This window comes from Siniperca chuatsi, linkage group LG21 (genome assembly GCF_020085105.1).
Source record: "Siniperca chuatsi isolate FFG_IHB_CAS linkage group LG21, ASM2008510v1, whole genome shotgun sequence".
NCBI classification, from domain to species: domain Eukaryota; kingdom Metazoa; phylum Chordata; class Actinopteri; order Centrarchiformes; family Sinipercidae; genus Siniperca; species Siniperca chuatsi.
Window position 1 is genome coordinate 5,033,506 of NC_058062.1, and position 24,587 is coordinate 5,058,092.

At 39.4% G+C, this 24,587-nt stretch overlaps 1 protein-coding gene, 1 long non-coding RNA gene and 3 other non-coding genes across 10 annotated transcripts in view; 1 reads left to right on the forward strand and 4 right to left on the reverse strand.

Annotated features, from left to right (window-relative positions):
• Positions 1-24,587, reverse strand: part of kcnh6a (potassium voltage-gated channel, subfamily H (eag-related), member 6a) — a 35,900-nt gene that overhangs the window by 6,452 nt on the left and 4,861 nt on the right. For 4 of the 6 annotated variants that reach the window (XR_006376193.1, XM_044181269.1, XM_044181268.1 and 1 more), the window contains exons 2-10: positions 22,654-22,884; positions 19,746-19,895; positions 19,215-19,318; positions 18,077-18,386; positions 15,167-15,369; positions 5,894-6,031; positions 3,947-4,372; positions 2,530-2,947; positions 1,332-1,531 (exon numbers count right to left, since the gene is read on the reverse strand). Coding sequence is in view for 5 of the 6 variants with exons in the window: in XM_044181269.1 (XP_044037204.1) it covers positions 1,332-1,531; positions 2,530-2,947; positions 3,947-4,372; positions 5,894-6,031; positions 15,167-15,369; positions 18,077-18,386; positions 19,215-19,318; positions 19,746-19,895; positions 22,654-22,884 (2,180 nt within the window). In the remaining variant the exon portion in view is untranslated. The remainder of the gene's footprint in view (positions 1-1,331; positions 1,532-2,529; positions 2,948-3,946; positions 4,373-5,893; positions 6,032-15,166; positions 15,370-18,076; positions 18,387-19,214; positions 19,319-19,745; positions 19,896-22,653; positions 22,885-24,587) is intronic. The other 2 variants (XM_044181271.1, XM_044181270.1) reach the window with 1 other exon arrangement.
• Positions 387-458, reverse strand: trnac-gca. Its single transcript has one exon. It is a non-coding gene; the product is annotated as a tRNA-Cys (tRNA).
• On the reverse strand, positions 1,059-1,130 carry trnac-gca. The gene has a single exon. It is a non-coding gene; the product is annotated as a tRNA-Cys (tRNA).
• Positions 7,679-19,577, forward strand: LOC122868864. Its single transcript, XR_006376194.1, has 4 exons — positions 7,679-8,221; positions 8,378-14,113; positions 14,228-14,304; positions 18,057-19,577. It is a non-coding gene; the product is annotated as an uncharacterized LOC122868864 (long non-coding RNA).
• Positions 19,948-20,019, reverse strand: trnac-gca. The gene has a single exon. It is a non-coding gene; the product is annotated as a tRNA-Cys (tRNA).

A 24,587-nucleotide genomic window follows, 5' to 3' on the forward strand; every position in this document is an offset into this window, starting at 1 on the left:
GGCAACAGAGGACGTTGGGTGAATCTATTGCAAATAATTCTTCATGTTATTTTTCATTTTTCCTGCACCTATATGTCTTATATCTTTTAAACCATGTAATCTAACAAATGCCAAATGAATCTGAAATGTACATAAAAAGAAACTGTGGGGTGAGAGAAGGAGAGCAATGTGTCAGATTGATTCAGACAGGGCACAAAGGACAGTAGCTCCAAGTGATTATCTATTCTCACATTGAATTGGCAAGCACTAATGCTGTGCTCTGGCTGCATTATGCTTTGGTAATGTTGGCAGCTCAGCAGCGATATGACGCACATCATCACTAAAAATGTAGTCTCCCAAAGTAGGAGCTTCAGTGGAAACACTCACGTATGTGTGTTTAATTGAGAAGGGAGCACCCAGAGTTGAACTGGGGACCTCTTGATCTGCAGTCAAATGCTCTACCACTGAGCTATACTCCCTACTGTCATAGATGACAAAAAGCAGACTGTGACAAAGGTTTTGTTGAAAGGCAAAGATAAAAAAACAACTATTTCTCATTCTGAAAGCAAATTCACTTGCAATGCAACATAGAAAACCTGTTCAGTTCAATGTGGAAAAACTGGGTCATTGTGACAGCAAAGAACAAGGCGAACAACCCATGTAGGTCAAACACAGAATATCAAAGGTAATGCTGCAAATGATGACAACAATGGGATATATCAAAAGACTACCTGAGGAAAGCAAGTGTGCTAATATATATTTTTTGTAAAGCTGTTTTTTTCACCATCCACTTCAGTGCCTAGAATTTGTTAGGCATGTTTCAATGACATATTTTGAGGATAGCACAACAAATGCGTATATAGTCCTACAGTATCTATGTTGATAATGAATGCACAAATAAGTAGATGTTTGCACTTTACATGCCTAGAGGTTTGACTGAGGCATAACATAAATTGAGAATTTTAAGTAGAAATTAAACATGCATTGTCAGCTCTTCTCAATATTTGTTCCAGCTGAGTGGCCAATATAGCAGTTGAGGGATCAGGCAGACAAAAGGTCCATGAGTTATTGGGCAGGACAGGGGGCACCCAGATTTGAACTGGGGACCTCTTGATCTGCAGTCAAATGCTCTACCGCTGAGCTATACCCCCACATGCATTGCTACCTGGAGAACCAAAACACTAATTTGCAATTGAAAGTTTTTGTGTAAATGTATATAGCAGCAAACAACATCTTTCTAAACATCCACTTTCCAACAAAAACATCTTTCTAGCCATTACCCAAACATAGAGCTCTTGCCTTTTGTGAGATAGTGCTGACCATGTGTGTGTATAAATGTCTGCATGACTTACAGCGTTCATGTCGATGCCGTTGGTGTAGGACCAAGCATGTTGGAAATACTCCTCCAGCCTCTGTCTCAGGCCTCCTGGGATCTGGTGGAAACGGATGAACTCTTTGACCCGCAGCATCTGGGTGTGGTAACGGGCTGTGCCTGAGTACAGTCTCTGGATGATGGCCGACACATTACCAAAGATACTGGCGTACATCAGAGCTGCACAGGATAGACAACAGAAATACTGTATGTTGGAGGAATTGAGGATACCAAGATTACATGAATGTATAATTTGGAAAATATTACTAAACAGGCAACAGCATGCAATTAGAACAAATTACAGCAACTAGAACACATTTCTGTATTTTAAATCCTTTGGCAACATGTTTATAATACTTAAATAGATCATCCAAACACAATATTGAAGGATGAAATTCAGGTAGTTATTTTGGTTATTAAAAATACCAAGATTGTCTTTCAGACAAAATCTGTCACACTTGCTTTAGACTGATAAGTCAGTTTTCCAATATTTTATTACATTTTTTTTATTTAAAAGGGACCATGTACAGTTTAAAACATAAATGTCACCATTTGATGCACCGTACCAGATTAAGCTTTAAGCTAATTTGCATCTGTATCTTAAGAGCAGTATGGGTGATTCATTAAAATAATAGATACTAGATGGTTATGTTATCATCATCATCATCACTGAACAAAGGTGTAAAAAAGTCTTATTTAAAAAAACAAACATTTCATTTATTTAATTGTCTGATAACCTTTTTGAAGATTAATTCCTGATTTTAAGATAGAATCTACTACACCAGAATTTCACGTGTGATTAAATACAGTACATGCAATGGATCACCCTGTCATTATTTCTGTATTTCAGTGGAACGTTTTAGTGCACCTTTATGGTCTTAGTTTTGGTTCACACAGAATATTTGCATTTTATAGCATGAAAATGTTAAAAATATGAAGACTGGAGCTTAAAATATTGCCACAAAATACTGGTCATTAGCTGGTCCAATCAGATCACAAAAACCATCACAATCAGGATTCAAAACCTTAGAGAACGAGGCTTTCACCCTGATTCTGTTGCTCTCTTAAAGACACACATTTCCATTGAACTATAGCCGCTTTAAAACTGAAAGGTATTTTATTTGTTCTAGCGAGTGCTCTCCCTAAAAGGGTTCTAATTTCAGACCCACTTTACTCACAGCCAATGAGCATGACACAGATGGAGAAGATCTTCTCTGGGTTGGTGTTAGGTGAAACGTTCCCAAAACCCACACTGGTCAGGCTGCTGAAGGTGAAGTACAGGGCTGTGACATACTTGTCCTTGATGGAAGGGCCAGAGGCTGCGTCACTGTCATTGTACTGTTTACCAATCTGGTCAGCCAAGTTGTCCAGCCAGCCGATCTTCATGCCTCCGATGCGGGCAGAGCCTGTGCGCTCCACGTTGCCAATGGCATACCAGATACAGGCAAGCCAGTGAGCAATAAGGGCAAAGGTGCACATGAGGAGGAAAAGGACAGCAGCTCCATATTCTGAGTAACGGTCCAACTTCCTGGCCACTCGTACCAACCTCAGCAGTCTGGCTGTTTTCAGCAATCCAATCAGAGTGGTTGTCTGAGGCTGGTAGAGAGAGAGTAGTAGAGTTAGTGTTAATGATTTTAGCACGCTTTTGTGGCAGTGAAAATAAGATCAAACCAATGACATAGTCTATTAATCACTGAGATTTAAACTGACTTTTGACCTGACACCTCCCACACACCACCACTAACTAAGGTCTCAAAAACACAAAACAATATTTTCCACTCTCAGTCTGGGAAACATCCACCAAACCCAGGATCTGAAAGTTGGACCAATCAGTGAACTATGCAAAGACGTTTAGGCAACAAATAGATTAACTGTAACTTAAAACTCTACATGTCACTAACTACTGTTTAAAGTAGTTGTTATATATATAAAATCAACAACTGCATGACCTGTTTCTTGTTTCCAATTTTGGTCGAAGGTATGGAGGTTTGACATTGCCAGAATAGCTGCCGTATTTTTCCAGTTCGCAATTCAGAAGACCTGTGACTGCTCTGCAAGGGGTGTGCTCAGGGTTGATGTCTCAGCAAAGTAGCATGCAACCTTCTATTGTTCAACCTACTTGAACCACAGGACGCGAACATCAACCAAGATAAAACCACAACTGTTTTGTTAGGATTAAGCACTACACATTACAGCAACTACATATCCCATGAGTCTGAGGCCAGCTGGGAGTGTAGGATGGATTTCAGCTTGGTCTAACCCCACTGATGACACTGGTAGCCTGCTAAATATCAACAGACCTTTTTCATAGCAGACATTTTGATATGTTGTGGCAGAAAAAGACAGGGGTAATTAATATGACTAATGGCTGCATTCCATTTTCCTGGCTCACTGGCAAAACCTACTGAGATGCTTAAATGGAACAGAGCCATCATTAATGTTAATTGTTATACGCAAAGATCTATTCGGCTTTTTGACCTTTTGTCTGTTGTGAAAAAGGTATAGTTAGCTTTGTCAGACAACATTGGGAGAAGTGAAATGTATGTGTTGATGTTGTGAGGTCACTGAGATCCACTGCCTCTCCTTCTGTCTCACCTCCTCAGACCCGGAGCGGAATATGAGCAGATCAAAGGGGATGGCAGCCACGATGTCGATGAGGAACCAGCCCTTGAAGTAGTGCTGTGCGATGCGTCCAGGGTGGCTGACCACCTCGTCGTTGTGGTTGACGTAGGTGGTCCTGAAGTTGATGAGGATGTCCACGATGAACATGACATCCACCACCAGGTCCACCACGTTGAGCGGGTTGCAGGTGTAGCCGCAGGTTCTCCTCCGCTCTTCCTCCACCTCGTTGAGAAGGAAGGCGGCCGAGTAGGGTGTAAAGATGGCGGTGTAGATGACCAGCAGCAGGATGACCCAGTCCCATACGGCTTTGAAAGGGCTATAGTGAAGGATGGTCCATTTGTGGATGCGTGGGGCCTGGAGCTTGTACTCTGGCAGCACGTCAGCACCAAGGGACAACACCTGAGGAGGACAGGATGGTGAGGATGTTATTAATAATGGAGGTAGGATAGAAGGATCCTTAAGTAGTGGGATAGAGTGTACTTTATAGGGACTGAACTGAAAACAAGTTACTTCATGAAGCACACATTTCAAACATGAATAGAAGGATTTTGGGAGGTTTGTCCAATAGTTGATTTATCTGTTAGGAGATGAGAACATGTAAAGTACACATTGCTTCCACTTTAGCAAACACTATAATGAGGAAGAGCAGGATACTAACATTATCCAAAAGGACAAAAGTGACTTTACAACAAAATGATTTGTATTCATTGGCCTGTAGATCAATAACTTTAATGATCAGTATCAATTTCATTAACTAAAAATAACTAAGCTTTCAGGTTTAATTTTTTATAAGTTTAAATTTTTCAGCAGGTTTAATTCTTCAGATGAGGTTTAATATTCATGCACTGCACCATAATTCACCCTCCATGGTAAAGGGGGAAGATACTGTAGTTTTTAATGGTTTAAAACAGTATGTTCTTTCTATTTTATATTTAGTCTTCTACACAAAACACCCCAAACTCATTAGAACAGCTATAAGTTCTTATTTTCTAATTTCTGAAATAATGGCTTGCTTTCTCTTCACATTTACAGAGCTGTATGTTAAAGCAGGCCGCCTAAATATTTTTGTTCACCTACTGTGCTGAAGTTGGGGGTGGAAACAAACCAAAAAAAAAAAAAAACTTGGCACAGTGCATTATAGGGACAGTATTGCTGAAGAATGAAAATAGCAGTCAACAGTTTGCAGACTTAACACTTGTTGTAGGTGCATCATAATAAAAAGCCTTCTAGCAAAATGGTTTTGGACTGCAGGAAGTAGGAAGTGTTGACGTCACCAGCAGTAGCTTGGCTTAAATTAGATTAAAAATTAGATCACTACAGATAACAGACCCAGCCTTCCCTTCTCATAGACAGATATAAAAATTTAAAAAGACATGGGGTAAGCCAAACCAAGCACTAGAAAGTAAGGTGTTGTTCACAACAAAACAACATGTCTGTCACAAAATACCCTAATTAACTAAATATTCACACAATAAAATAGTTGTTACTTCAGACAGGGAAATGCGCATGCATGAATTAGTAGCTGTTGCACAGCCTGTTGTATGTATTAATGCTTGTTTATTGTGGATACACTATGTCAAAGCCAATCAGACTTGAATGTATATTATGTTCCTGAAGGTAAGTAACAACTTCCTCAAAATATTCTCACCAAGTTTGGCAGGAGAAAATGTAACAGCACTTTAAGGGCAACATATGCACACTCAGTCAGTTTCTCAATATGCAAATTTTTTAATGCAGCAAAAGAACAGAAACAACTCCAGCCTTTAGCGAGGCAAAACATACCAGTATACAAATCCCCATCCACTGTTACTACCACTCCCTGAGTGATTTGTCTAATTGCATCAACAGGCAGACCAACACCAAACAGTAAGTTAAGAGTGAATGAGTCAGTAAAGCAATGAGTACTAAGATCCCACTGACCGGTATGACAATTAGAGCCTCCATGTCCACGCTCTCATCCTGGTGTCGACCACAGCAGCAGAGGAGGAGGCTCCTCCAAACCCTCAGCAGCCCTACCTTCCTGCTGTGTAATGGCCATCTCCTCTCCTGCATAACTTTCTTGCAGAAAAACCACAGACTCAGCTCTAACAGAGTCTCTTCGAAGCTCTATCCCTTCTCCACATGCACTTCACTAAGACAAATCACTAACTGCTGTTTTTAAAGAGCCCACTGCAGCCTCACCTGCCTCTGATGCACCATGTGATTCCATTTTATCAAGACCATGTGACTCCTCCTATCAGTGTTCTGTTCAATTGTGGACCAGAATAAAGTGCCGGCATCGATTGGGTGCCATGCAGAGGAGTGATTTTAGTTAATTCTTGTTAACTGCAAGGTCAGGTCTCTATATGGCCGATTTAACAGTCATTGCTGGTGTGAAAATGCTCTCATCTAACAAACTGTATATTTCTGATACCCCACTGCTGACGTCCACATCTACACAAACTAACCAGCCCATGTAAAAAATGCTCTTAGTGCATTGTTATTCTTCCATCTCCTCACAACCCTGAGGGTTAGACCCTCATTTGCATTTTATTTTGCATAATTATGGTCACAGTCACCATGACAAAAGAAGCTGGACTTGTATGACGAGTAGCTGCAGTGCCTCTACAACCAAACACTAAACTCACACAGAAACCACAAGTAAAGTCTAGCATGGTATTGTCTATTTAGACTCCAGTTCATCAAAGAACCCCCCCCCTCCATGAAATGCTGTTTCTTTCCACTTTCCCAGCTTAGATGAAAATAGTGGCCAGAAATAGTCAAAGTAAATTGCTTCTCAAGGACACAGTACTACATCAAAAAAGCAACTAAATGTGTACTTGGCCATATTTGGTAAACAAAAAAGCAGGGGCGAAAAATGTAGTTAGATCTTCACTAGGAATAATCAAGGCTTGTATCGTTTTCCATTATAGCACGCAATGGCCTTTAATGATAGAGGGATGTTGGCTTCTGCTCTTGCTCCATAAATATGTTTTTTTATTACCAATATACTGCGTACAGTAATTAGAAACGAGGTTAAGGTGGGAAACCACGCTGGATTCACTGAATTCTTCTAACACAACAACCTGTGGCACTCCTCTGTGTGTCAGCAACTGACCACAGTAGCTGAACAGATGTGAAAAGACAACACAGTAATGAGAATGTAAACACATGAGCAAAAGTTCACTCAACCATGAAATGTTAAGTTATTGATGTTTTCCACAGCTCTGTTTCATAATGACTGCCAGAGAACAACTGCTAGCACCAGTAGGCCTATACAGCAACAGCTCTCTGACGCTACTCTGACTTTATAATTAACATAGCAAGAGTTCACTGTTTATACATTTACACACATACACACACACACACACACACACACACACACACACATATATATCAGATTGAAAATAGGTAAGCAACAAGGGAAGCTTAAAGACCGAACAGGATATAAATCATGAAAGTCATTGTGAAATATATGAAATTGCTGCTTCTAGAGCATTAAAGGGATAGTTCGGGTTTTGTGGGGCTGTATGAGGTACTTATCGATAGTCAGTGTGTTACCTACAGTAGATGGGGTCGGCGCGTTTGGAGAAGCAGACAGCTGCTCCGCCACAGACGCTCAGCTCTGTATTATTGTGAATGGGGATCAACAGTAATACGCATTTTAACCGCCAAAAAAGGTTCAATATCAGTCTAAATGTACGCTATAAAAAGTTCAATTCTTACCGCTTTACCGTGCTGTCAGACAGCCATTTTCTTCTGGCACTACATTTTCTCACCCGAAGGACTTCCGTAATCCTACGCATACGCGCCGCTCGCACATCAGCTTTTAGGTCGTAGTTCAAGCGGTTTATTGAAGAGACAACAAATACAAGAAAATAAAAATGAGTGATTATGACAGCGACGAAGAAATACGGTTCACTGTGGAGACAAGAGGATGCCTTTATGAGCCGGAGTATACAGAAGAAGAACTGCTGCAGATGGAGACTGAACGGGCTGAAAGAGAGAGAGAGAGGAGAAACTTCTGTGGAAACTAGAGGCCGAGCTGGAGGCCGAGAGATGGAGGCCCAAGATACCTGGTGGTGCAGATGTATAAACTGTGAGCCCAGTTTATACAGGCAGCGCCTCGCACAAAGTCTGCATCCCCAACCATCCAGAGTTACCTGCCTTATTGACTGCTGGTTTCTTGCGGACCTTCTTCAATTTTCCGAAGAGAAATTGGAAAAAACGTCCCAGACCGGAAGGGCCTAATGACAGTTTGTCTTCAAAGTAAGTTTTTAGTTTTCACTACATTTTATTGCATAATGACTGATTAGTAGACAACCAAAGTGTCAGTACACTTCGACTTATATTGATTTTTTTAGGTCGAACTTTTTTTTGGTTAATATACGTATTTTCTGTATATCCCCATTCACAACAATACAGAGCTGAGCGTCTGCGGCGGAGCAGCTGTCTGCTTCTCCAAGCTGGCTGCCGGCCGACCCCCATCTCCTGTAGGTAACACACTGACTATCGATAAGTACCTCATATATACCCGAACTATCCCTTTAAAAGTAGTAAGTACAGCTTGAATACTAAATAGTCACAATCATAAAAACACAGACATGATTGTGGATTGTAGTTTATCTGCTATGAAAACTAAAAAATCCCTACTTTACTCTTTACTTTTCACAATGCAAAGTGCAAAATCTTTCTTCTTGCAAATACCATCCATTAAGAACTTCAGAAAAGATAAAATCAAACTTTTCCTCCTTATCCTGTCTTACTCCACTCTAAACATAACACCGCACCTATTTCTGTACTTTACCCCTTCAGGAAACCTAAAACAGGAGTAATTCAAATGCAAAATGTTATAAAAGCAAAATAAGTTTCTGTGCACAAAATTTGTGAAAACTGTCCAAACAGACTTACAGGACCTTGTCATAGCTAGGTGACATGGCATCTCCTTAACCTGGATAAAGCTGATGTTGCTCACCTGTGGAGCTACAGTAAATAAGCAGGAAGGGCAAGATGGAGGATGAAGACAGAGAGAGGGAGGAAGAGGAGGAAAAGGTACAACAGCAGCAAACAAACATGGAAGTGGAGTTAAAAAAGGAAGGTTAGAGTTTGAGGAGGACACCAGGGACCGTGAGAGACCCAGTAAGGCTGAGGTACTCACAGGCTGCAGTTTATGCTTGAAGCTCATGCTGAAGCGCACCACAGGGTAAACAGCGGGAGAAGACTAAAAGACTGCAAGAGAGAGCGAGGGAGAAGGCAATCTCTGTCCATCTGTATCTCCCTCCCTCTTGCTCTCTCGCTCATGCTCCCTGCCTGTAGCCCAACCCTCACAGCGGGATCCTTTTTCAAACATAAAAAATTATCCAGGTTCTCTATGGATGACAGCATCCGCCTCCTCCACTAGTGCTCAACAAGCAATAACTGCTAAAAGTCAAAGTAGGTCCTGCTTGACATGACAAAAGACGAAACAGTCAAGTTGTAATTGAACTATGATGCCAGTGCTTTCCTGTAACACTCTACTGTATATTCTTCACTATTGACTACAACTTTTAGGCAGCCTGATTTATGGTTAGCTAAATAATACTGTGTATTAACATGTGTTACAACCATGTCTGTTTGTTTTGTGTGTTTGTATTTTTTGCATAATCCTCTTTGAGTCAGCAAATTATGGACATAGAAAATTAAATCCATGTTGTGCTGATTCTGAGGTCACGTGTTGTTCTATAAGTTACTCAAAGTCATTATTGCCTCAAAAAGAGACAGATTAAATACATTGTACTTTTTTAAAACTATGGCTGTAATATTATAGTAGTGGCATGTATGATTTAGATTTTTCTAAATAATTGGATAGTTTAGTACATTTTTGTGTAATTAACTGATTGTATTTAAAGAAACTAGAAATTACCTCATATTCCACCCAGATGTGGGCATGAACTTATAATGTCTCTAACACCCAGTGATGGTTGCTCTTGTATAATAAGTTTGATCAATCAGCATGTTTAGATCATAACCCTTAGTGAATATAAACTTGTTTAACACATACTTCAACTGTACACAGACACTTATGTCACACATTTTGAAAATCATGGTGCTCCCTTCCAATTTAAACTGCATCCAGATTCCTCTACAGTTTCCTGTTGTAAGCTCATTCAAAGCCAGGGGGCACCATATAAACACACTTCTGCTTTCCCAAACCACACACACTACAGTTACAGTGCACTGGGGCTTCTCTACAGTAACCAGTCTTTTACAAGCTACAGCCTCATCAATCACACTGTGTGCTTCATGTTATGCAGACAAATCAATATGAACAAAGATCAATGACAGCCTTCATTTCCCTTTCTGTAAGGTGCCAATCGAAATCCAATTATAAAGTCAGGATAACAAGAATTTTGTATTGTATAACGGAACATAACCAAAAGTAAAGGCAACATATGCTTATAGATTTAGTTATAAGTAAACAACATGTTAAAACTTGCACTTGGTGTGGTTATTGACCACTGCTGCAGTTTGTTCCCACATGGCAGCAGCAACGATTACTGTGAACTAAAACCTGACCTGCAGGGCTTGGCTTTAGTCTGTGACCCCACGACTATGATACGACTGCGAGTCAATTCAAGCTGTTTTAACAGGACAAAAACTCAAACTGGCACCAACATGAAGACGGCTAGAGGGGACTGCAGTGTGATTTAGTGGGCAGTTGGAGGTTTGACAGATGCACAGAGAGCATGCCCTCCACTTCCATTAGCTCCAGAGGCCAAGGTCACTGGCAGCGTCAAGCCACCGAGTGCCGCTCAATAGCCTCACAGCCGTCGCCCTTTTTACTCACTTTCATAACTACATCTCACCAGAACCCGTCTCCACTCTCACAGAAAGCTTCACAGACACTCTGTGATCCCCACACACACCCACACCATCTGCTTATGCATCCTTAGACACTCAACAGTGAGTGCCTCCTTTTCTTTGCTGCCTACTGCTTAGATACAACAATACCTCAGGCTGTGAATAAAACACTCTTATAACTATAACACAATAATGATCAATTTAATTTGACACAAAACATTTTAAACAAATGCATGTTTTGCTACCTTCTTACTAAATAACTAAAACAACATCGGTTTAGTCTATTTTCAGTTAATGAAAGTTTTAAATGTTTGTATGTGTTTCCAAAGAAAAGTGTTTTTATTTCTGGGTTGGAATGAGAAGAGGTAGATTTATGCAAATGGACAAGCAGAGACAACCAACATGGCTGATGGGACAAATAAAAAACTACAGAAACTTAAAGTCCCCCTCCACTCAAAAATGTGTTTTATTATTGTTAATTCACTTGGATGTTTGAGCATCACTGTGCAGAATGATGTATGTGCAGAGCTTGACACTAGAAGCCTGTTTTCACATTCATCTGCTCAAGGGGGAAAGTTTCTCTGTGCGGTAAATCTCAATTTAACATGTGTACATACAAACATGACTTTGTGACATCACAACTAGTTTAGAAAGCCAATCATTGGCCCAATATGCAACTTACACAAGTGTGATGTGGAAACTTGAAGCCTCCAGTGCACATACACTAAGAATGGACTTTTCATTAAAGTATGAGACATTTTGTGTCCAGTAGTTTAACTTTTGAATATTAATAGATTCTGGATTTTTTAATGAGGGAGAAGGAGAAGATGCAATTTTAAGGAATTTTAACAAGATAATAGAAGTTTTTCTGTGGAAAAACCACATGAGACAAATTATTATTCAAAGCAGTCATTTTTTATGTCTTAATGAATGTCTGGAGGACATCATAGAGTGTTTGACAGCTAAAACACCAAAGCATAACCTAATGCACTAGGATTTCACAGAATCTATCCACATCACACCAAACACATACAAAAGACAATACTAAAAGTATAGTATTGTTTTCCATCAAACAAGATAAAATTTCTGCAAAAGTGGCCATATAATTTATCATTTTTAATGCAGTTTTCAGAGGGAGATTCATAAATTGCCACTAGATTGTTAATTTATATAATGTTATAAAACAGCTATTGAAACAAGTTGATTTGTACTGGAAACAGGTCAAAATATCTTAGCCCTTTGACTAAAAACAAGATTTAAAGGCATAAAATTGTTGTTAAGATGAAGAAGACCTGAGGAAGATTGTGTGTGGTCTGTCAACAGGAGACATACCAGAGACAGATAGCTGTAATAACTACACTCTACCATCCAACCGAAACATACCGAAGAGTAAAACAAACCTACTGAGCAGCAGACAAACACTCCACTGCCATGCTAACAGAGGAGCGCTCACTTTTTATCCAAACTTGTACTTGACGTCAACAGAGTCGAGATAACAAGTTAAGTGTTCTGCCAGGCCTTTTAGGAGGCCTTCTGTTTGTGCCAGTCAGTTTTTCCAGGGCCACAGAAGCCACGTTGCTTCCGCATTGTGCAGCGAGTCACAGCCAGCTGTCGATACCACTGTCCCTCCTGGTGTGAAGAAGTGAGATCTCACCACTACCAAGGCAGCAACATTCAATCACAAAGCAGTCACATACAATAACAGTGCTGCGCAAATAGATTTCAAATTTAGGACCCATTGATGAACGCACATTTAGAAGCTATGCATGCTACATGTCTGATAGTGGCCGTTATTTCTGGCGAATACCTAAATCCTGTCTGAGTTTAATAGAGATTTGTACAATGATGAATTTAAATGCCTACAGGCAGACTCAATTCTGTATCTATAGGTTAGGTGCCATCAAATTTTGCAGGAACGCTGGGAGTTACAATCATCTAAATTTGGTAGCATTTGCACATTGTGTTCTGTATCAAATATTATGCAATTTCACCTCAATCTAATATATTTGCAGTCTCATGCAAATATATTATATACCAATTGGGGAAGATTGCATGCATACTGATCGATTCATCTTGAACCAAGAAATCCAAAGAAAAAATAACTTTGTTTACCCTACACCACAGAGTTAAGGGGATTCTTCAAAGAAGCATTTTTACGGAGTTATCTGGATTACTTTGCTGAGTAAAACATGGACCAATTCTTTTTAATTCAATCATATTCCAGATTTGATGAAGGCTGTCTGTCAACACAACCAAATGTAAAGTGCTTTACAAATGGCCTGATGCTCATGCTCTTGTATCTAGATTTTCACCAAAAACTACATAATTTGTTCCTTGGCCCATGGCCCAATTTCCTACCAAATTTCATTGAAATCTGTTAGCAAGTTTTTGAGCTATCCTGCTAAATTACAAACCAACAGCCAAACAAACAGATAAACTGGGCCAAAAACACTACCTCTTTGGCTCAGTGTGTTTGGAATGAAAGTCAACTGACCTTTGTGGAAGCCCCTCAGATAATCTGGGTTAATGTGATGCACTGAGGGAGCCCCACAGTGTCCGACAGGCGGCTCTGTCCTGGACCTGGAACAGGCAACTACATGACATTTTGGTTGTGAGTGTGTGTGTGTGTTGGTGCAGATGTGTAAAGTAAATACATGTATTCAATCAAGTAGTAAACTATTTCAGTACTTACAATTTTGAGGTGCCACTACTTTGAATATTACCAGTTTATATTATTACCGGTTTCTGAGACTACTTTTTCTCTAAATTTCTGAGGTAAATATTGTGGTTAGTATTCCACAACATTTATCAAACGGCTTCATCTAAGAGTCACTTTGCAAATTCAGATTTAATATTCAATTTAACATAAGCTCATAAAATGTGCAAACAATTCCAAAAAGAAAGTCTCTGAAATATTATTATATTTATATTAATATTATATTTTTAGGAACCCAGGGAAACAAGTGTGCTTCACCTTGACAACACAATGTCTTTTAGACATTAACTAGAGGGTTTTAGAAGAATTTCTTGAAGTGCACAGGAGTATGTTATGCTTCAATTGATCTGAAAGCAGGAAAAATCTCGAACTACACTTCGTTGTTTCATTATCTCCAATTTCCGGAATTGAACACTTGCACATTTTACTGATAATACTTATTTATTTGCAGAAACTTGTATTGGAGTATTTTTCCATTGTGGTTCTTCTTCCACTGCTGTGTGTGAGGTAACAGTGTGCCAAAATGTGCACAGAGACACGGTAGTGTGATGACAGGTGGCTGATGAGTGTGTTCTACTGCTGGTGCCATAGATGTCACACCTCAGGTGAGATTATTCTTTCACACTTTCACCCTGTGACTGCAGATGTCTTTTAGCATCTTCACTGAGCCAGAAGCAATACACATTTATAGACATCTTTTCTGAACTATCTATGTGCAGAGACAATGACTGGATGTGACAGTGCGACTAGATCAACTACAATTATGGCCAACAACCTGACCTTATCGACAGGAATGGTAATGTGATATGATTGATATTATTTCTTTTCCCAATGAACAGTGTGACAAATCCTTACTTTCAGGAACAGCCAAAAACAGCTAGAAGACAAAGCTATTGTGAAACTTTGTTACCACAACCTCAAAATATGAGGCTGAACTTGACTTGATGTTATCCAACAATATTAATCCTACATTGCAAAAAACTCCATTCGTCCATTACTAAGTCCTTTAATTGTATTATCTTGAAACAAGCAAAAAATACATAAACAATCTGCAAATAGGTTGAGATAATTTTGTCCAATAATTTCCAAGAAATGTCCATGTTGCTACCTGAGCAATGATCTGCCTCATTCTGTGTCATCATGACATGGATACCTTTCTAGAACATTTTTGAAATAAGGGAAACTGCACTGAGGACAAGTGGAATTATCTCAATTCATGGGCAGAATTTATTTTTGTTTTAAGAAAAATAAGTCATATTAGGTTTAGTCTTGTTTCAACTAACTTTTTTCCATTGAACTCCATCCGTCATTCTATGGGTGCAGGCACATCCATTACTAACTTTTCATCACGCAAAATGATGACAAGCAAGCTAACAGGCGAGGCAAGTTATTTCAAATTTTAAAAATAAGATAGCAAACAATGACCACAGTTCTAGGGGTGGAACCATGAAATAAAGAAAATTAGTGCATCAGAAGAATAATCTTAAATTTTTTAATTAAAAAATTTAGTAAGTAACCAAAAATAAGAAATCTCAAATTTAGGGCCCCACTAACTTTGACCACAGAATAACTGAACAAGAACAAAATGCAAAGAGTGAAAGAAAGATGGGATTTATCATCTCTCTTTTTTCACTGACATGGTAAAGGACTCCTCTTACCTGTGTGACCTGAGTGACCTTCTCTGTGACGTTCTGGGTTCGGTCTTTTATCTTGCTGGGTGCAATGATTTCAATCTCTGTGGGCGAAGGAGGTCTCATCCGGTCCGAGCCGAAGGTGAGAGTAACCTGAGGAATGCGGCCGATAGTCCTATGTCTCATGAGGTCTGAGTCTGACGTGGAATTCAGAGCGCTGGGCTTCAGATCTGCAGCAGAGAGCAGCAACATCAGCAATTAAGGCTCAAAAGCAGATCAAGGAAAATTATGAATGGTAGTGAGATGTGAAAACAAGAAGAGAATAAAAACTAATATAATGTGATTTTTTAAAAATTTGCTATGATGTACTTCTAAATCAGTGCATCTAAAAGTGTCCAGACTTGAAGGTCAAATCATGACCAAATTTTAAAACAAATATATACTATATATAAATAATATAAAATAATATATAAAATGCTTTTAGGAACAAACTGCATGGCTCAACACCAACTTTTAAAAGTGGTCAGCTTTTGGTTGCCGAAACTGAAAATATGGTTGCCATTTTTAGTCATCTTATATTTTGAGTAATTAAGATACTATGCAGTTATACATCAACTTAATAATGAAAATGTGACAAAAAATGTTAAAAATCTTTATTATAGTAGACGTTTGTTTTATCTGATACTTTACAGAATTTGAATCCTAAGTGTTCACCCTCAATTCCTGCTATACAAAATACCAGTTGTGCAGCTGTTGTCATGTTGTTCACAGATCCCTCAAAAATTAATTCAATTAGCACATTTGTTTATGCCATTGTATCTAAAACAGGTTCTCTAAAACAGAACTTGTGCGCATGCGAGTAAACGCACCAACGCACATGCAGCATTGTCTGGTTCCGGTTCCTACTGTAACAGCAATGTTTAAATATCACTAATGCAACAAATACTAAAAATAAAAATTTTAGGGTGCACATTTGCTGTCCCTATTTTTTAAATGTTAAAAAGGGGTTGCCACTGATAGCAACCAAAAGCCAAGAATTGGTTGCCAATTTCACAAAATGGTTGCCAATGGCAACCTGGCAACCGTTACTGTCGAGCCCTGAACTGTTTCTGTTCATCCACTATTTCTAGCACTCAACAGGGGAATCAGGACAGACTGCATTTCCCCTCAGCCTCATAGACGCAGATGGACGTACAAATATGGTGAAAATGAAAGAAAATGTGGCAGACAGGGTGAGAGTCCAGAGTGTAATTGGAACCTGTATCCTGCACAAAAAATATGATTTCCTCACAAAATATTTCCCCTGAGAGAAGAGGGGGACATATGTGCAGTGATGTGCAATTTTAACACAAATGGACCACAAACCCACAACACATAATCAGACACACACACTGACAGAGGGATTGATTAGTGTGTCTCTGCTGGAACAACCATCAGGCGGCTGCACGTGCTCAGAGCAATGCTCTCTGATATGGATGTCGGAGCTCTGTGATCGTACTTTCTATTTCTGTCTTTTCTTGTCTGACAGAAAATATTCTTTCAGTGAATCATGGTGAGAAATCTGTCATGAGCTGCTTGTAGTTTTTGTTACTACATCATTTTCAACATATCTGATTTTTTATTTGACCAGTTTTTAGTGTTGTTACAAATACTATACCATGGCATCATATTACAGGACAACTTGGGGTGTCGCCATGACTTAAGGGTTAAGTTGCCAACCATGAACCACAACATTCATGGTTCAGTCCAGCTAGGGAGCTTTGTTGCATCCCTCTCTTCCTGTCGTCTCTCTAATAAAGGAAAAAAATGCCCGAAAATCTAATATAATATGACAACTCAAACATAGTTTCAGTCAACATTTTAGCCACCATTCTCTGCAAGCCATGTTAAATTGCAGGCACTTATAGCAACAATACTGATGCTTCATGTTATGTAACATTAATTCTCTTTGAAACTGACCTGGCGTGGGTTAAAATGACCACAAAAAACCTAATAAATGACACATTTTTGAATACATAAAGTTTTTTCTCCCTTGGTAAGTGGCCTTGGTATGATAATGATAATGTGCTCTGAAGTGTCAAATCTCCTGGTGAAAATAATCATTTTGTTTTGTTTGGACACAAAACCCTGATTGACCAAAACACAATGAATTTCAAAGGTGAGGTGTGTGTATAATTTTCTGTTGTGCCAAAATGAAGATATTTCCACAAACCCTTTTGCTTCCCGTCTCAAAGCATGTTGCTACTTGTTTATTTTGAACAGCAAGACTTGATGTGTATTCAGACAAGGTAAACAAACATTCAGGTGAAAAAATGCTTGTGAATTATGTTCTGTATGATTTGCAAGATTACAAATCTTATGATTTAACTCACATCATTTCCTGCTGTTTGTGTTCACAGTAATTATACAACTATCTTTAAATAAAATGAAACTGGTATAATTTATTTATGTTAAAATTCTAATGTGCTATGTTAAAGTAATATTCAATTCCTAACTAGTATTCCATACAAGAAGCTTAGACTGGCAATAATTCAGTATTATCAATTGTTGTCTAATCATGTAATCATAAAATAAAATAAAAAAATCATGTAATCATATCATAACAATATCTATATTATATCAGGGTTCGCAGCGCTCATGTCAAACTGAACGAGTTTAATTTGATCTAAATTTGCAACCAATGTAACCAAAAAATGTGGATAATGTTGCATGCTTGGTGTAATTTAATTTAGAGTGATACAGTATTATATTCCTGTCAGAAGTTTAATTGTTAAAACACATTTTATTTCACTAATATGATGAAAACATGCATTGTAAAGATAGTTTAGTTTCTCTAAGAGACAAATACAGCACTGATAGCCTACTGCAATAACACTTCTAGTAATTTTATATCGTAACCACAAATTCCCTCTTGCAGCGTCCCAGTCAGACACTCACTGCTGTTGGTTCGGTGGTCTCCAGGTCGACTGTTCCATTCCGCCCTGATGCCATCAATGTCGTCCAGTGATGAGGCGCGTCGGAGGCTGCGGACACTGTCTCGAGAACAGCTCCGAGGTAACGTCCCCCTGGGGAAGGCGATGCTGGGGTCCAGCCGGTCTGTCAGCAGGGAGCGCTGCTTGGTGGAGGACTGGGCTACAGGGGAGGGAGGATCCAGGTCTTGTTCTATCAGAGCTTCTGTCTCAGACTGCATGCAGCTCTCCTTGGACGGGATCCGAAACTCTTTGAGAGGGACTTCCTCGCTGTTTGGCTGTCAAGGACAGAGAGTAGGAGGCCATGTCTCAGGTGTAGAAAAATTCTAAAAAACCACACGCTATGAGTATTTCTTAGAAAAATATTATCTGTCAGCAGCTTTTCCAAAATTCTGTTGTGATTTGCAAATCAGGTCAACCAAGCGTATAGCCTACAATACAAAGTAGACCTGTAAAAGAAAGGAATGTTTCATTCATTTTCATTCCTGCCCAACATGTAAGTTTGCCTGACTTGGCCCCGTACAGTTCCGGTGTCAGGTATGGATACTGTCGGGAAATAGTTTCTCACAAGAAGTGATTTATCAAAACACAAGAGAAGTCTAAACAGAAGTAATGGGAGACTGAGAAGAGAAAGATGAACTCAGCAATTGTAGATTTTTTTCCACTCATTCTTCCCTTTGGTGTCTTTTGGGCTGAGAAATCAGTTCTTTAATTTCAAACAATGCTCACTGCTGTTTTATTCGGCCAACACGTGAAACTGCACAGTGCATATTCAATGGTTGGAATTTCATACGTGAAAAGCCCACACCAAAAGAGTTTGTTGTCTCTAAATAATTTGAGTGTAGAAGGTTTTTTGTTTTGTGCTCTCCATGCATGTGTGAATAACAGTAAAGTCAGTGTAGAGGCAGTGTCAGCAGTAAGTTAAAAAATGATGTCATTGCATAGGGCATGCATAGTAGATATGTAGTATTACTTTTTTTGTATAGATTTTAGCTACTGTCACATGTCAGTACATACTACAGCAGAATGCAAGGCATGCATACACACAAGCATACTACATTGCAAGATCTCTTGTGTGTGTTGTAAGTGTGTGTACACCACCTCACCTGCAGGTAGTCCACTACCACTCCTTCAAACTGATCTTTGGAAAGTGAATGTCGTCGCATGGACCGCAGCACCGGCAGCCTCATCTTCAACCTGCGATTCTGACCTGAGGGGGAAACTGTGTTCAGCTCAGCCATTATCAAAACTCCAACTTTATCTACTACAAATGATGTTCATATGCAATTATTTTGTATAACCCAAAATACTTTTTGGGACACACTTTCACCTGGATTAAGTTTTTTTTACTGCATCAGACAGGGTCTTCTTTTTGTACATGTACAGTTGGTAATTCCTACTATGTCCATGACTGTAAACTAAAACCATGGTTTAGTTAATAATTAAAATGTCCACACTGACCACTGTGATGACATGTGACACAAATTAATTAATGTAAATCACTGAAGCAAAATAGTTGCAAAATCACATGTAGCAGTTTATCGTAGGAACAGAGAAAGACTCAACATCTATAAACTTAAATTTAGTGAAGTGTGAATAATGCAGGCAAGGTATAAGACAAATGTTAAAGGCTTTACAGTAAATCCATCCTTGGGCGACTCTCTGCCTGAGGCCTGACTTCTTAACAGAACGATCAATCAGCTCCTGAAAGTCGAGGATGAACATGATGACATTGCCTTCCTCGTTTTTTACAGGGACAATATCCACCAGGCACGGTCTGCAGGTCCCTTTAGACACAGAAAGAGAGAGAAAGATAAAGGCAGACATCAATAGGAAAATAGGGGGCACTCGGATTTGAACCAGGGACCTCTTGATCTGCAGTCAAACACTCTGCCACTGAACTATACCCCCACAATCTGCATCTGCTGCTGCCATCTGATCTTTTTTATGAGGCCATGCTTTTAAGGACAGTCATGAGGGAGGAAACCACAGGAGGGAGAGAGAATTGGAGGGGAAAGGAGGGACAAAGTTCAAACACTGAAAGCTAAAAAAGGCTAAATGAGCAACACTTCCGTCAGGTCTAACTTCCCTCTGCAATCAGTGTGGTCTAAAAATAGAAACAGGGGAGAGAAAAGATCACACAAAAACACACACATACACAAAGAGGACCATACATCCACACACACTGAGTACCTGCATTTAGTCCCATTCACATAGCCACTCTGAGAAAACTCTGACAGAAATTTAGTCTGGAGGTAAAGAAAAAAAAACAGCTTCTGAGAGCAGCTGACTTGTTCTGAATCACATTGTATCCGCTTGTACGCAAATTTCTCTGCCTGTTCAGTCAGGGAGCACAGTAGGAAGCAGGACACAAAACAAATAGATGCTTAGTGGATTTGAGCTGGCATGCTGATCGCATTTCCATGACAACAGCACTCTAGACTGTATGCCCCATGCCCAAATGGCCAAAGTAACAAAAGACACGTGTGTGTATGTGTATGTCTGTGTATGTAAGAAGACAGTAAATGTATTTGCATTTATTGTGGAAGACTGTAATCATTCTGAGCCTGGTGTGTTAGCTTGCCTCCATTATGTGTCTCTGCCTCAGTGCCTCTGTGCAGAGAGAGAACGTTCAGTAAAATGCCACCGACCCAGAGATCAAAAGTTTAAATGTCTGTCTCACTGTGTTCTTTCTGTACTTTCACTCAGTTCTCTCATTACAGTTTTAATATCACCATCTCTAAGTCTCTACACTTTTCATTCCTTGTTGCTTCCCCATCTATGATAATTATGTTTTGGTTTGCACATAACTTTTCTAAAATCAAAGCTTTGCATTAAAGATAAATACAGGCTGAGCATGTGAAAGAAAGCATGGGAAAGATGGTTGAGGAGGAAGGGGAGTAGGGATTAAGGTTATACCAACAAACTGACATGGCAGAACAAGAGAGCCAAAACAAATGTGCATCAATAGGAACAGGTCTCGAGAAGTGGTTAAGAATATGATGCTGGGTCTGCCTGCCTGATCTTGCTGGGGAGGTGACTCAGTGCCAAGAACCCACTACATGATTTAAAGCCTGATTATAAAACCTGACTGATTTTCAAGAACATGGAAAGTCTGTAGTGGTCTGCAAAAAACATGGCAGGTCAGCGTGAATAGTCGCCACACATAGTGGTGTGAGATTAAGTTCTTTTTTCATCCTGATCTATCGTGTTTTCCATGTTTGGTTTTTGTGACTAGAATCTGGGAAAATCTGAATGGGATTCTTTTTGAAATGATTAACAACAGAAATGTGAAGGGAGACAAGTCTTTATCGATTCAGTTAGGATTTTAAAAGCCTTTTGCATGTTCCTGGAATAAGGCAGATTGTCTTGTTGGTCATACTACTTATTATTACAATTATTTATGCTAACATCATCAATGTGTAGCTGGCAGATCAGACACTTTACACCAAGTTGAATGATTGTTATTAAAACAAATCGACTGGTCTAGTAATGAAAATGAGTAGTGTTTTTAGCCATGTTAGCGACATGGCTTTACAGATGGCAATGTTGATCAGTTGGTACACATTTTTTTGATTTTGAGTGACATGTCTCACCATTTATTGGATGAATTGCCATGAAATTTGATACACACATTTGTGTCCCCATCGGAATGAATTGTAATTTATCCCTTGTTGTAAGTGATCCCGTAACGTGTCATCTTGCGCAATTATCAGGTAAAAATTTCACTTTCAATTTGTACTAAATATTTTGGTTTCGACCACATTTTTGCAAAACTAATGACATTCCCTTCAGCCTCAGATGAACTTTGTGTGTACTTTGTAATTAGCAAATGTTAGCATGCTGACACGCTGAACTACGATGGCAAACATGGTACACATTACCTCAGTATGTTAGCATTGTCAATGTGAGCATGTCAGCATGCTGACGTTAGCTCAACCCTGTGTACAGCCTAAAAGAGCTGCTAGTGTGGCTGTAGACTCTTAGTCTTGTTTATCATCATCTTTGTTAGATGAGTGAAACATCATTAACTCAAAGTAGTGAGATATACTGTATTTTTGGGACTATTTCAGGTGAGATAGGTTTATATTCATCCAAAATTATTTATCATTTAGCCTTAGCTGTGTTTGTTTCCTTACTTTGTGTATGCTAAAACCAAAAATATTAGCATTGAGCACAGGGGCAAACAATCTGCTGGATACAACTTATTATCACTTTCCCCATCCATATTCCAGAAGTTAAGAGCAGTCACTGATAAGGTGTTTTTAAATGGCCGAAAAAGGAGCAAATGACTGAATGATGGTTAGGGTAATAGCCTGGATTAGGATCTCTCCAATCAGGTTTCTTCGCAGAGGATGGGAAAACAGTGGAACATACGGATTATTATAGTGATTGTCTGAGCTGTCTAATAGTTCAGATTCTAGGATGGCCAGAAGGCTCCTACCCAGGGATCTGAGGTTGCAAACAGGCTCACAGGGGTTTTTAATTCTCTACCTTTCTGCTCCTTGTGTTTCACCTTTCCTCTCCCTTCCTCCTGTGTCTTACCTTCCTTAGCGTAGTAGAGGATCTCCACCTTGCGCTCCTCTGAGCCAAGCAGGGCCTGTGCCAGCTGGGCCAGGGCGCTCTTCATGGTGCCAGGCCCCACCAAGAACTGGCAGGTACAAGGCTGCTGCATGATCTCCGCCCTGGCGAAACCAAACATCTGGCAGAAACCTTCGTTGCAGTAGATGATGCCACAGTTCTTCATCTGGGCGTTGGCAATCAGAAACTTGCGATCTGAAGGGACGAAGACGCTTAGTGTCATATCCCAGGTTAAAAAGGCAAGAAATCCAAGTGGAAATAGCCTATGTACAGTGACCATGGGTTGAAGTTACAAAGTAAGTAATGTCAGAAACTAAGTTGTTAAAACTTATTATTATAAACAATATACACCTTCAAAACTCCCTATAGTTTAGTATTTCTATAAATGAAGTTGAGAAAAAATGTTCAAAGTTTAGAGGCCGGTTAGCCAAACCATGTAACAGTTATATAAATTGTAAATTTAATGCCATTTTATGCATATTATTTTACACTTGGACAATCTTAAAGATGAGCTGAGGGCTGAGATGGCAGTTACAGCTAATGTTACTTTGCAAAGATAGCTAGTAATAATAATAATAATAATGATAATAATAATAACTTTATTTGTATAGCACCAAAAACAATGTTTACAACGTGCTTTCCATACAGTAAACCCAAAAACAGTAGGAATAAAGAATACATTACTGGTAATATATGAGGTAGACAGATACAGCTAAAAACACAACAACAAACAGAGGTGCTATTAAGAACAGATCAAAACTTCACATACAAGTGTGTGCCAAACAATTATGAAAATTAGGAGTAAAAGGTATTACAAGAGAAGGTCAGCAGTGATTCCAAGCTCTGACCAGCAGTGCATAGGGAGTGAATTCACATGAATGCCTGTTTACAAAAGTGTTATTAGAAGGGATTCAAAAGATGAAACAGATTCTGCTAGCCTAATTTCCTCAGGCAGGTCATTCCAAAGTACAGGCGCCCTAAAAGAGAAAACGCAGTCACCTTTAGTCTTGAGCCTGGACTGTGGAACAACCAAAAGGGCCTTGCCCAAGGATCTCAGACTGTGTTCCGGTTCATAAAGAGTTAAAAGGTCAGCCATATCTAGGGGATAGACCTTTCTGCGCTCTAAAAGTAATCAGCGGAATTTTAAAATCAATTCGAAATCTTACTGGTAGCCAGTGCAGATGTGCTAAGACTGGGGTAACATGGTCTCTACATTTAGTGCCAGTTAAAAATTCTAGCTGCAGCATTCTGAACAAGCTGGAGACGTGAGATTGATTTTTGATTGAGGCTAGTATAGAGAGAGTTGCAGTAGTCTAGACAAGACGGAATAAAAGCATGAATTACCTTTTTTAAATCAGCATGAGATAAAAAGGACTTGATTTTTGATGCATTTCCGAGTTGAAGGAAGCAAGATTGCACAACTCTCTTTACCTGCTCCTTGAAAGTCAGGTCACAGCCAAAAATCACTCCTAAGTTTCTGGCCACAGGCTTTATATTAGATGATAAGTCCCCTAGATCATGTAAGAAACTATTTCTTGCTTTTGGCTGCCCAAATAAGACTATTTCAGTTTTGGTTTCATTTAACTGAAGGAAATGTTTTGACATCCAACATTTAATGTCCTTGCAACAGTTTCTGAGAGTACTGAAGGAGTTGGGGTCATTATGTCTTAAGGGTAGATATAACTGTGTGTTGTCAGCATAGCTGTGAAAAGAAACATGCTTATGAATTATATGACCTAGTGGATGCATGTAAAGGGAGAAGAGGATGGGGCCAAGAATTGAGCCCTGTGGTACCCCACAGGTGATGTGTCTGTTATGGACAACAATAATGAAGACAGCTTACATATAGTGACAGAGAAAGTCCTATTCAAGCCAGCTCAGTGCTAAGCCTGAGATAC